Here is a 12730-nt window from a genome sequence, read left to right on the forward strand (position 1 = left end):
CTGTTTATGCAATACAGATGTTATTCCCTGGCCCTGAATTTTTCCACTTACCTAAAATGGATATATAGTATTTTTGGAGAGACAGTTATTTGCAGAAGAGAAACTTAAAATAGAAAAATAAAGAGGTTCTGTTTTTAGAAAGTTGAACATCCTGAAAAATGAATCCACTTACTGTTCCTACTGCATTACTAAATTTTTTGGAAAGTGAGTGACCTCTTCGTTTACACTGAAGAATTTCATGTGTTACCAAATGTTTTTATATCTGAACATTTAAGCCTAGGTGCTAGCTATTTCCTAATGCCAAATGTGCCCACTCCTTCTGCCTTCAAGGCTGGCAGATATCGTCTCATTTAACAGATAAACTAAAGCAGAGAGAGCAGTGATGTAGCATGCCTGAAAATCATATTAACAGAAACTGGAATACATTCACTGTTACTCTCTCTCCTAATTCATTGTCTTCACCACAACAACACTCTTCCTCCCAGTTTTATAAAAGCATGTAGGTTTCAGAGTGCATTTAAAATCACATAACACTATAATAACAATTGCACACAATAGGTTTAGAAACTAAGTAGTGTGAGGTGACTGGGGTCGCTCTGACACTCTTTGAGCCAGTTGCAGTCAGGATGAGAAGCCAGATCTTCTGACTGACATCAGAGTTTAATGTGGACTCAGAGGAGATGTGTGTATTGTTAGTTTAAAACTGTGGAAGGGTGCCAGTCAGGAAGGGGGAGCTGGAAAAACTCCCAAGCAGGCAAGATCTCCTCAAAGGGGAAGAAATAATTATTTAGAAATAATATTGTTCATACTCAGAGAAATGCAACTCTAATTCTACCACCAAATAGTGAATATACTGTACAGCTGTAAGCAGCACATAATGAGGAACATTCTGCCTTGCTCCTGCTCTCAGTTGCTGTATGACATAAAAGCAGACCCAGTTCTGTACTTTAGATGGTAATACTTCTAGTGTTCTTGGAAGGTACCTCGCTTAAAGCCCTAAGAACAGATGTCGCTTATTCATGTGTGTGCTCTATATATCATGAACAATAGCAGCAGTCAAAATTTCTCCTTCTATTATGCCAGGAAACCTTTAGAGACCACCATCAGAATAAGTGTTGATCATATTTAGTCATTAATTTGGCTTATGGCTAAGAATATCTGTGCAATCAAACTGCCCATGGCCATTATTGTACTCACAGAATGAGCTGTTGGCTTGTGAATCACCTCTACTTTAACCTGTATAACTATTAGAAAATGGAACTCTATTCTCCTTTATGAAAATGTCAAGTGTATTTGTTATGGTTTTAATTCCAGAAACTATAGTGTAGATTGTCAGTTGATTAAAAATAGGTCTAGGCAGGATCTTTGGGCTCTCCAACCATGAGAAGGTCGCTGTGAGTAACTTGCATGCTGATTTATTAGCTCATATTGGTTAGTATTTTGTGGCTCCTTGGCAAATGTAGCTCAGGAAGAGGATTTCAAATTCCCGCATCAGATTTCTTCTCCTGATTACCTGTGTGTCTTTGAGCAAGCAAATGAAACCGGTCAAGACTGAATTTTACAGATGGGTAAACTACTGTTTCTCTAGAGAGTGCTAACATCCAGTGGCAACAGATTTCCCCAGTCCTATCAGCACCAGCTCAGCTGGGCTGCAGGGCCAGGCCAGGGCTGGGAATGCACTGCCATGCACTGGCTCATGCATCCACTGCAGCTGGATACCTCCATTCTCAGCCTATCACCAACCTATTGGCCATGATGGAGATACCCCTCTTCACTGATGCAGTCCTTTGTTTTGTGGCACCTTTTTGGGGTAGGTGTTACTGTTCTGGATCAGCATTCTGGTTTGTTCTTTTGTGATTCTCTATTCCTTCAGAGGAAGTGGATGGAATTATGCTGTGACTATGCTGCAGGAATGACCTGAGAGCTGTTTTTGTGCTGCCCTCTCAGCCTACTGTGGCTCATTAGACACAGTTAGTGCTACAGCACTCACTAGTGCAGCATGAGTAGGTGATACAGCTCTCAGTTGCAGGATTATGCAGTCTGGGGCATGGGCTGAAACTGTTCCTTTTATGTCTCACTGAGCTGCGAGGTTGGCTCTGCTGCTCCCCAGCCCCTGTGCATTTGTGTCACTCTTGCTTCTGTGGTCTTCTAATATCTTAGATTTAAGTGGAACAGTGCCAGCTCTGAACCGGGAGGTCATTCCATTTGCCCTAACTAAAGGACATGCAGGACACTTACACCAGGTGACTGTCCTGGAGAGAGTGTCTTTGGGCACACCAAAGAGCTGAATCTGGCACTTCAATGTCTAACTTTGAGCAGTTGAATTTTATTGGGCACAAGTGCAGAACAGACCACTGTGCTTTCCTGTTACGATTTTGCAAATCTAGTTCTGCATTTTGTTTCTGTGAGGTGATGGAAAATAAAGGGCTTTTTGTTACATGGGACCCAGTGGATTATTTCCTGTGAAATCCATTTTTGGGTGTTTTTTTTTTTTTTTTTTCTTTCGTATTTCTATGCCTTTCCTCCAAACTGAGGAAAATGAGTTCTTTTCAGGCAGCCCTACTCTACTGAGCAGGGGGTGTGTTCACAGGCAGTCCAGCCAGAGCAACAACAGGGCTGAGCACCTTTCCTGTCTGGGTGGCAGGTAACTTCCCTTGGCCTACGAGGAATGCATGTACTATTGACTTCTGCTGTGCTGGTTTTTTAGCTCTCTTCTTCGGCAGCTTATTTCTGGAAGCAGAGCTGCTAGTGTGTGATGTCAGATGCCGATAGCTAACATGATTGGCGACCCTGACTGGAAGCGTAACGTTTTGCAGTGATTTCCAGCAGATGATTTTTGATATTGGTGTTAAGTCAGACTTCACTGCCAGCATATTCCCAGAAAGTTATGTGGACCGCGTGAGATTTTTGTTTCTAAGTCGCGAATGCTGTCGCTCGCGCTGAATTTCATAGAAAGACATCGCGATGAGGTAGCAAGCGGCTGCTTGCGCTCTCGGGCGTGTTGCGGGGGGGAGCCCGCTCCCTTCCCGCCTTCCCGGGGACCGCCGGCCGCAGCCCGGGGCGTCGCGGCGGAGGCGGAGCGCAGCGGAGGCGGGACGCGGCCCCGGCTCCCCGCCTGGCCCTTCCCTTCCTTTCCTTTCCCTTCCCTTCCCTTCGCTTCCCTTCCTGCCCCGCAGCAGGAGCCGGCTCTGCCGCGGGGAGCCTCCCGGCTCCGCCAGCTCACAGCCCCGCCGGGTGGAGCCCGGCGCCCGGAGTCGGCGGCAGCAGAGAAAGTTTCGGGCTGGCTCCTGTCCCGGCGAGTGAGGCGGCAGCCGAGAGGCAGCGGGGAGAGGCAGAGAGGAGCGGCCAGAGCCGGGGATCGCGGCCGGCCGCCGCGCCGGAGCTCATAGGATGTCACCATTGTTCAGCTGGGTATCTAAGGTAGGCGGCACCGCGCCCCCCGTACTCCGCTCTCGGGAAATAAAGTCCAGTCTAAGAGTTTGCAGATGTTCGCGCTTAATTTCAAGGCAAGTCAACGGTCGCTGGGAAGGGAGCAGGGCCCTGCTGTATTGTTCAGCCAGAGAACAGGAGAAGCGCTTAAACTGAGCAGTAGAAGCAAACTAGTAACACTCATGGCTTTGGCTGAGAGATTAACACCCCAGCTTGCAGTCCTGGCGGACTGTGCTTACCTTGCTGCGGGTCTGTAGAAGAGGAGAGCTGTAATTAAAACGGCACAGAAAGTGGGGTCTCTCTGCCCGCTGAAGTCTTAAGGCTTCTTAGTGCTCTGGAGAATGTGTAACAGCACTCCTACTGTTTGTTTTGGGCTTTTTTTCCTGGGTTTTGTCATACTCTGAATTTATGAAGAACAGTAAGTTAGCTTTTAATGGAAGACTTACCTGTGTTAAGTTTGATCATGCATGTGTCATGCTGGCTTTTTACATCTGTGTGTCTGGGGCTTCAGTAGAATTTTCCACTGTAACTGTGAAACATGCAGATGCAAAGCAATGGAGATGGTTAAAGAAATCTAGAATATAATTTTGAGCTATTTTCAATTTTTTTTTCTTCAGAGAAACAGTCATTCTGAATGTAAAATGAGCTGTATATGATATTCTGTTGTGAGGCACAATATAACATGTAGAAGCAGACAAGCAGGAGAAACAGCTGTATGACAGCCAAGAACTGAGGGTTCTTTGGAGGAATTACCTGGGGCAGGGTGGGGGGGAAGGGAGAATACGACTTTATCTTGAAATTTAACAGGCAGCCCAGCCTACTAGGCAGACCACATAAAACCTGGTTCTCCCTTTTGTTGTGCCAGGTGTAAATGGTCTGTTGCTTAATTACTGTTATACATCCTTCTCCCTGAATATGTAACAGGTGAAATGCCTACCCGGGGAAGATAGTAAGAGGGAGGTGTTTCATGTGTGACTGTGTTGTCTTTGCTCAGATTCTGAGATAGAAGGATTTGCTCTAGTTGTCTTAAAAGAAGTCTACTTTAGCCATGTCCTGAGAGATAGAAATGTATCATTTCCTCTTTCCACTTGGCATTTTTTCATCTGCTTAAAGAGCTGCCTGGTGGGGTGCTTGTTAAAGTAGTTCCCTCTCCTGTCATCGCTGTGGCTCTGTCTCCTGGATGATGTGAGAGGCCTGATTTGCCATGTTATCCTTGGGAATGATCCTGGCTGATTTCCATGCCAACTCTTACAAACGTGCCAGTGGCTGCTGTCAAAAAATGAGTGGTACTGTTGAGTATGTACTGCGGGGATGCCATCAAACGACAGTCTGTTTCCCCTTCTTGGTGTTCACCTGTCACCTGAACAAAGCAGCTAGTCAGAGTAGTTAGTCTTGGAGTAAGTACAGGGCAGAACATGTAGCTCACAGAATTGGCTGTGTTTTAGAGAGAGTAACAGAAGCTCTTGCAGAAACACACTTCTAACTCTGCTTTAAGGAATGCTTTCTGGGCTTTCAAAACTAATTATTGCAGCGTTGGTTCCTTGCAAGTGTTTAGTTTTATTCTTTTAATGGCCGTTAATCATCAGTGCTAATTTGGGAGGGAAAGCAAAGCAGTCTATTTAGAACTATAAAATGAGACTTGTTAGTGGAGAAAGCTTTCTTACCTGCCAAAATCTGATCCATAAAAATGTAGGAACTACTGCTGTTGGCTTTCAACATAAATGAAAGCTTTTCCAGTTTTTACAAGATGGTAACGTGTTCTAGAACAGGGAGCGACCGCACAACATAGGTGGGGGGAAACTGCCCTTCTGAAAGCAGCACTGACCCCCAGCATCTATTACTTAAAAATGAGTAACCCCCACATCCAGTAATATGAGCGCTTAGTGTCACCCCAGGCCTGCAGATACTTACAAGTGAAGTAATTTACTCCCATATACTATAAAATTGTTCCCTAGTGTTTGTATAAACATTACCTTTTAATATGTCTTCATTACAGGTTTTTATGTGCTGTTTTACCCAGCTTGTCTCCTACCTACTTGCAGGCTCCTTGGGGATGAGTTCTGAGGTGCTGCCAGGACAAGTTGTGGGGCCCATTTTGGGCTGGAGTATAAACCCCTGCTCTAGTCTTACGTGGGTTGATGTTGCCCACGTTGGCCATGTGGATGCTGGCTGAGCCACTTACATGATGACTCTGTAGATAATGAAGTTCTTAAATACTGACTTGTTTTAGTCTCCTAAAACTATTTGAATAAAACAGAATAGTTATACCTGTTTTTCCTGTACAGTTTTATACAAAGTCAGCCAGTTCATTTCAGGGAAACCTTTGACTAAGCACCTTAAAAGACAGTTTGTTGAAAGTGTAAACTAGGTTTGCATTGTTGTAGGTAGACAATACAGTCACTTTTGTAGACACACATATTTTAATCTATAATCAGTTTAGTTCACTGCAATAGCTGTTACTAAAAGTAAGGAAATAATTTTGGAGTTGAAAAATGTCAAAGCTCTCAGCAAATAAAAAAATCATAGAAGTGAAGATTTTTACCGATTTGTGGTTCATTTGCACACCATTAATTCATTAGTAGGAGGTAATAGTACAGTGATAGTTAAGAGAAATTTTATATCTGTTTCTGTAATAAATTGAATATAAAGAGAATTTGAGTAAATGTGTCCTTGGATTCTCAGGTAAGCAATTTATATATAGTGTGTCTTTCTAGTTCCATATATAATATAAAAGCTGAGTTTAGCTTATTTTGTCCAAAGGATTATAAACCAACAAGGAACTAGTAAAGAAAACAGCTAAGGGAAAATGCAAAGCAAGGGCACATTATTTAAATCAAAGTGTCTCTATAATGATGTTGCTGGTGTGGATCAATCAGCCCTGGTCAGCTGCTTCCAACCTGCAGGACAGCAGGTGGGAAAGGGATGCTCCTGGTTCTCTCCTGAGCAGAAGCGCCCAGCAGGTTTCTGGCTGCAGCCTGAGGAAACATTAGAATGGGCCACCAGCACTGGCAGAAAAGGGCAGGTTTGCAATGTAGCTGTTCCCTCAGCTGGCCTGGCTATCTTGGGCTATGGACTGAGAAGCTGATCATTTGAGTTTCTTCTGCTCTGAAGAACAGACTTTAGGGTATATTCACAATAGATGCTCTGAAATTCCCAATAGCAAAGCAAGAAGTATTGTGGGTTTGTTTTCTAAGAACTGCCAGGTCAAAGTTGCCTGCATCAATTGCGAAGCTCTTAAGCCACCAAAAAAGAAAGTTTCTATGCTATTCAGTGGAGCAAAGGCTTGATTGCTCAGCTTGTCCCATGAAACATTACTGGAGTAGTAATTACAGTAATATTGGAAATGCCACTTACTTTTCTTAGAGTCCTGATACAGCTTAATATGCTGTGTTAGAATTGATCTTGCCAGTGTTTTGCCACTATTTCTAGTATTCTGTAAGCAAGAATAGTAGAATAGAGTGCCTAGTAGGCCTCTGAGGGAGAAAGAATGCATGGGAGTAGCAATCTACTTAGTTTAGGTCAGAAGCTAAAAATCAAATTGATTTGCCTCTGGAGGAGAATGAGAAGGAATGAGAGACTGAAAATCAGGAAGCCCAAGAAATTGCCCTCTCCTCTTTTTCCTTTTTAAGTGTTCTGAAAGGGTGATCTTGGCATTTTTACTGTTCTGTTTTAGGGTGTATCACACTCATTTAGGAGGATGTTTTGTTCCAATTGACATGTGCCTTTTTCATCACAGCTTCCAGAAAGTTGAGCACCTTTGTGTGTCTTTAATCCCTCAGTGAATGACTTGCATTGTAGCCAGACAAATTGAGGTTTGGTCTCTTAAGGACCCCACATAAACAGGCATTTTAACACTGTCTGAAGCCAAATAAATTTAGGACATATTTTAAGCCCACCTTACTTTTAAGCCCACCTTACTACTAAAATGGTAAGTTATTTTGGGAGGTGAGTAAATGTTGGTGGTACCCTATGGGGTACAACCCTTGTTTGTGCTAGTGCATTTACTCCTGATAGCCCTTTTTGTAAAGGAGTTTGGCTACTTGGATACTGTATCAAGAATCAGAGAGTTAATAGAGAGCTAGTGTTGGGGAAGAATTGGGAGTCGCTGGGGAAGAAAGGCTCAAATGCCAGAGCTTCACTTGTGGAAAAATCTCCTTGAAGCCATAGATCCTGTGGGTAAGGCTGAAGGGACAGACCCTCACTTGTCTCCCAGGCCAGATGCCAGCAACGCAACGAAGTTCGGATTTCTGCTGGAGCTGGGTTTTAGTGTCTGAGTTCACACAATGCCCCTGTCAGAGAACACTACGTTGCTGCTCCCCAAGTCAGTTTATGCTGGGGAAAAAATGTTACCAGTTGACAGGTTTTCAGACAAATGCAGATTGTCACCGAGTGCCAAGAGGTTGTAATGTGCTGTTTTCTGTATGCCAGTCACACCCCACCATCCCCGCGGGGGTCTGAGCAATGACCAAGGAATATGCGCTCAGCATTTGAAATGAATTCAGTCCTTTGGTTAAACCCCTCTGTTACTCAGCAGTTATGTTCCCTTTGGAGCTATTAGCTTTTATTCTTCGTCCTTCCATTTCTTTTTTTTGCATGCCAGGCCTGAATTGCACCCACTCTGCTTAGACATCCCCAGTTCGATGAGAGAAAGACAGAATACAGTCTGGCTCGCATGGCTTTTACGTGGCTGGGCAGATGAAGTAGGGCAGTGTCCTATGCATTTGTAAAGTACATTATGGGTGCTTAGTAAGAAGTGGGGCTTCCCGTAGTGAGATTCCTGGCCATGTAGATTGCAGCTTACCAAGGTTTTTCTCCTGAATCATTTATGCCTTTCTGAATTAATTTCTTATGAGTGTCTACTTTTGGGTTCATGTTGACCTTCAGATTTAATAACAAGCCAAGCCTGACAAGGTAGCTGAGCTTGCTGTTTTGTACAGGTCTTGCCCCCTGCAATTCAAAACAGAGCTTTTAGGTTCCAGTCAAAGACTGATTGCTTTCCTTTGCTGAGCTCTCTGGAAATTGGTGCTATTAGCTGTCTTAATGTGGTTGACATGGTTTGGGCCAAACCAATAACAAGTGTTAGTAAATCTTGCAGGACCAGGGAAAACTCCAGGTCCCATCAGAGATGGACAGTACAACTAAGGGTTTGTTGGGGGTTTTGCCATATTGTATGTGAGACACCATAGTTTAACTTTATTTGCTTTACATTTGATTATCTAAAATAGTGTTTCACATCACAGCCTGCTTTTCTGGAATGCTGCTATAGTGAAACAGTCTTTTATGTGTGCTAGAGGTGTTTCTGAGAACACAAAAGCAGTAGTTTGGCTCTTGGTTCCCCAAGTAGAAAGTCAGGCAAAACACCTCTTTCTTCAGAGATCAGATCATAGAGCTTCAAGATAATTCCAGTTTGTAATTTCCCATCATCCTGAACATAGAAGCTGCAGCACTTCTGAGAAACCTCTGCTTTAAGGGGATGTTGGAATGTTTTTTTCTGTGCCAACTAACAAATAAGGTTTTAAAATAAAATGTTTTAAAAGACTTACTGAAGTTGAAGGAGCTGGGGTTGTGTATAGTATACGGAGGTTGACTAGTGGCTTAACAAGTAAATCTTCAATAGAAACAGTGTTAATTGAATTAAAACTTTATATATATATATAAGGAAGTTGTGAATGCTCCATCCCTGGCAGTGTTCAAGGTGAGGTTGGACAGAGCCTTGGGCGGCATGGTTTAGTGGGAGGTGGCCCTGCCCATGGCAGGGAGGTTGGAACTAGATGATCGTAAGATCCTTTCCAACCCTAAATATTCTATGATTCTATTTTATTATTAGAAGCCTTTACAGCTCAACTATTCAAGCTGAATTTCTCATGGATGGCAGTGACTGAGGGAAAAAAAAATCTTAGCCTTGGTTTTGTTAGTATTTTACATATCAGTAAAGATACACAAAATATGTCAAGAGATGTGCCCAGATGAGCTTGTTTGCTAATTTATATGGGGAGATAAGACAGCAGAGCTGGAAAAAGCAGCGGGAACTGAGAGAGCAGAAGCTGAGACAGGGAATTACATTAACCACTGTATCAGTTTTATCACTGAGTTATTTGTGTACTGGATTGTATCTGCGTTGGTTTTGGTTATGCTTAATTTTTAACCAAGTTACAGTAACAAATCCTCAATGAATTAATGCATAAATATGGAATTTTAATAGGAGAGATTTAAAGTAAAATCTTCCTGAAAACAGGGTTTGCTTATTGAGGAACAAGAGGGGAGGTTCAGTCACCTTTATCCTGTTGAAGTGGACTGGAGTGTTAACAACTGGGCTTCTGCTACCTGTTTTCTCCTGAGCCTGCAAGTTTCCAAAAGGCCAAGCCAATATTTGCAGATCACCTGGCTAGATGTGTGAAAGCTGCACAGTAGCCTAGATGAAGTCACCTGTAGGTTGCATCTACTTTAGCAAGTAGCATATAGTAACAGATTATTCAAGGGAAACTGCTGGTGCTGGGGATAGGTAGTGTACCTTATTTAAGGAAGTTGGTTTTACTTTCAACTAGCCCTAACTTAGTGCTGTTAACAGATGCCTGTTTGCAGTGAAATGGTCACAAAGTGAAGGCTTAGTTCTGTTTAAATGGACATTGTGGAGCAGTTCAGGCACTTTGTGACAGCTCCACAATGCTGTCGCTCAAGAAGTGGATTGGGAGATTCCATTCTCAAACATATTCCTCGTCCAAATTAAAATAGTGTAGTCATACCTATATAATACTTGAGAATCCAGTTAGAGAAGCTGGACAAACAGCATATACACAGCTTTCTAGTAGATGGCCCTGATTCAAGGAATGGAGGTCCATCAGAGAGGTTTTGTTTTGGCTTTTGGCTACTGCTTTGTGAGGATTTCAGGCCTGAAGAGGTTGTCCAGAGTTTCTGTGAGCTAGACTTCTGCCTGCCATTAACTGAAGCAGTGTGAAGAGAGAGTAAAAACATGTACTGATTTCCATTCTCAGGGAAGTGTGCATGTAAGCACATGTGTTGATGGATGCATTTAAGAAACAAAACTTCATCTTGGCTGAGTATCTGGAAGCTTCCCAACTCAAAAGTTGCTGGCTTTGGACATGTGAATGCTTTTCTTTGTGCCTTTACAGCATCATCACTGTAATCAAAAACATATGTTTTTTCCAGGGGGAACCTTTGATACGCAGTAACCAAACAGGATTTTCAGGTACAGATATCTAGTGAAATTGCAGGTTTGGGGAGAAGAGAATACTTGCATGTAGTTGCACAGGCACACTCCCAGCTACTGAAAATGGCACAGCTGAGCTAAACTAAACAGCCCCTTTTCCTTTCCAGTCAAACATTTTGGGGGGTTTGTATGTTTATTTCAAAGAGCTCTGTAACCAAATATCTTACTTTTATTAGACCTTAGCATTTGCCTTTACATTTACCGGACCATTGGTCTGCTGCTATCGTACCAATGAGGTGAGCTCACTGCACCTGTTGTCACGGAAATTTGGAGGGTTAACATTAAATGTTTCATGCTTGTTTTATTCCTTTGAATGTTTTTATACCTTCCAATTTCCTCAGGTGCAAGGCATGGAGAAGGAGATTTGTAGAAGTGCTTTGGAGTTTTAGACAATTATGTACAAGAGGCCTGTCTTTAAAACTCTGATCACAGTTACCTAGAACATGAACCAAAAATATGTGTTGGAATTTCAGATTTTGGCTAAGTCCCACTTGTATCTGTAGGATTTAGCTTCCGTGAAAGCAATTGCCATTTCCATGTGACATGCTGGAAATGGAGGCTGACTTTTGTACACCTAAGAAAAATGTTCTTTTATATGGAAACACAGTTTATGGAGCTGATGCTATGTTTTGTTTATAAAGTGCAGAATTATACACAAAATTATTTATTGTAGGTTGCTATAATTGTCATGCAGTTATTGGAGGCTGACTTTTGTACACCTAAGAAAAATGTTCTTTTATATGGAAACACAGTTTATGGAGCTGATGCTATGTTTTGTTTATAAAGTGCAGAATTATACACAAAATTATTTATTGTAGGTTGCTATAATTGTTACAGTTCAGGCAGTATTCTCTGTTACTTCTAAAAATTTGATAATGCTTTCATGTATGTTTAAAAAACAACACCAGAAGGTCCAGTCCACTTGTCTGTTAGGTGTGGCTGAAATATCAGCAGTCCTTAGTGCTGACAGAGTCTGTTGGAGGGGATAGAAGTTGGCATTGAAAGGAGTCTTGCCTCAAAATCTTTTTTTCCTTCCTTTCTTCCTGCTTCCCTTCAGCTAGTCTCTGTGCTTCATAGAGCATCATCCTTGTATCGCCCTCCAGTTCTTATGGAGATGCTGTAAGTCTGTGACATACGTGCTTTAGAAATGTTTTATACTCACCACACCCTTTTGGGCTTCCTCAGCAAGTAAGTGTTTAAATATAGAATACTTTGGAAATATTGTGAAGGTCAGGATTCAGTCACTCTGGAAGGGGTGTGACAGCATAGTGTCCAACTTAGCTGCAGTTCAGTGTTTGGTGCTTGTCTGTCTGATTTACCATTTTTTTTAAAGGAATCCAGCCTTAAACCGAAGGAGAGAGTGAAAGAACAAAAAGGAATAGTGGAAAACTTACTGTTGGAAGAGACAGGGTAGGCTTAAAATAGCAATTTCGTAAGAGAACAGATTCTGATTTTTTTTTATGTGGGTATTGTTGTAAGTTGTGGCCAAATAAAGTACGTTGTGGATCAAATTTCGTATTTATTAAGTGGTAATACAAATGTATGGTAGGAGCTCCAGGAACACACATGATCTTGAGAATATCTTCCATTTTCAATCAGTCTGGCACTGTCTTCCATGTTGTGGTTTTACTTTTTTTCTCCCTTTTTCTCCTGTATTGCTTTCTTACATAGGAATGAAAAGAATTTTGAGACTGAGACTCAGATTAATTAAGTTCTCTGAAGTTCACCTCTTGCTCATCAACTACATCATTAGTATTTCCAAACTCCTTTCAGGCATTATGTAGGACTTTGTTACTAGTTGCTGTTACTGTGTTTATTTAAATGAACCAGATTATGCAGGTAAATGATCTGATTGCAGCTTTAGAGAAATATTAGTAAGACTGTAGTATGGCTAATGCAGAAGGTACAGAAGGATGAATTTCAGCTGTTACTCTTTAGTTCCTATGGTTTTCCTAGATAAGCACTGCTTCTGAGACCAAGTAGCAGCACCTTCACAGGCCAGGTAGTAGTGCTGAACTGAGCTATGGTTGAGATGTTGGCTATATGCTGAACTGAGATGACCAAAAGAGTTGT

At 42.2% G+C, this 12730-nt stretch overlaps 1 protein-coding gene across 8 annotated transcripts in view; it reads left to right on the top strand.

The window, feature by feature from the left end:
• TBC1D1 (TBC1 domain family member 1) overlaps nt 1-12730 on the top strand; it is a 100760-nt gene that overhangs the window by 25825 nt on the left and 62205 nt on the right. Inside the window, exon 1 of one of the 8 annotated variants that reach the window (XM_061379682.1) lies at nt 3183-3420. The exons of the other annotated variants lie outside the window; for them this stretch is intronic. Coding sequence (XP_061235666.1) covers nt 3391-3420 — 30 coding nt within the window. The 5' untranslated portion in view covers nt 3183-3390. Of the gene's footprint in view, nt 1-3182; nt 3421-12730 lie in introns of those variants that run through there. 8 annotated transcript variants of the gene reach the window in all.

The sequence above is a fragment of the Neopsephotus bourkii genome, unplaced genomic scaffold (assembly GCF_033783945.1).
Source record: "Neopsephotus bourkii isolate Nb327-2 ecotype Australia unplaced genomic scaffold, CSIRO-AGI_Nbou_v1 NB_1780, whole genome shotgun sequence".
NCBI classification, from domain to species: Eukaryota; Metazoa; Chordata; class Aves; order Psittaciformes; family Psittacidae; genus Neopsephotus; species Neopsephotus bourkii.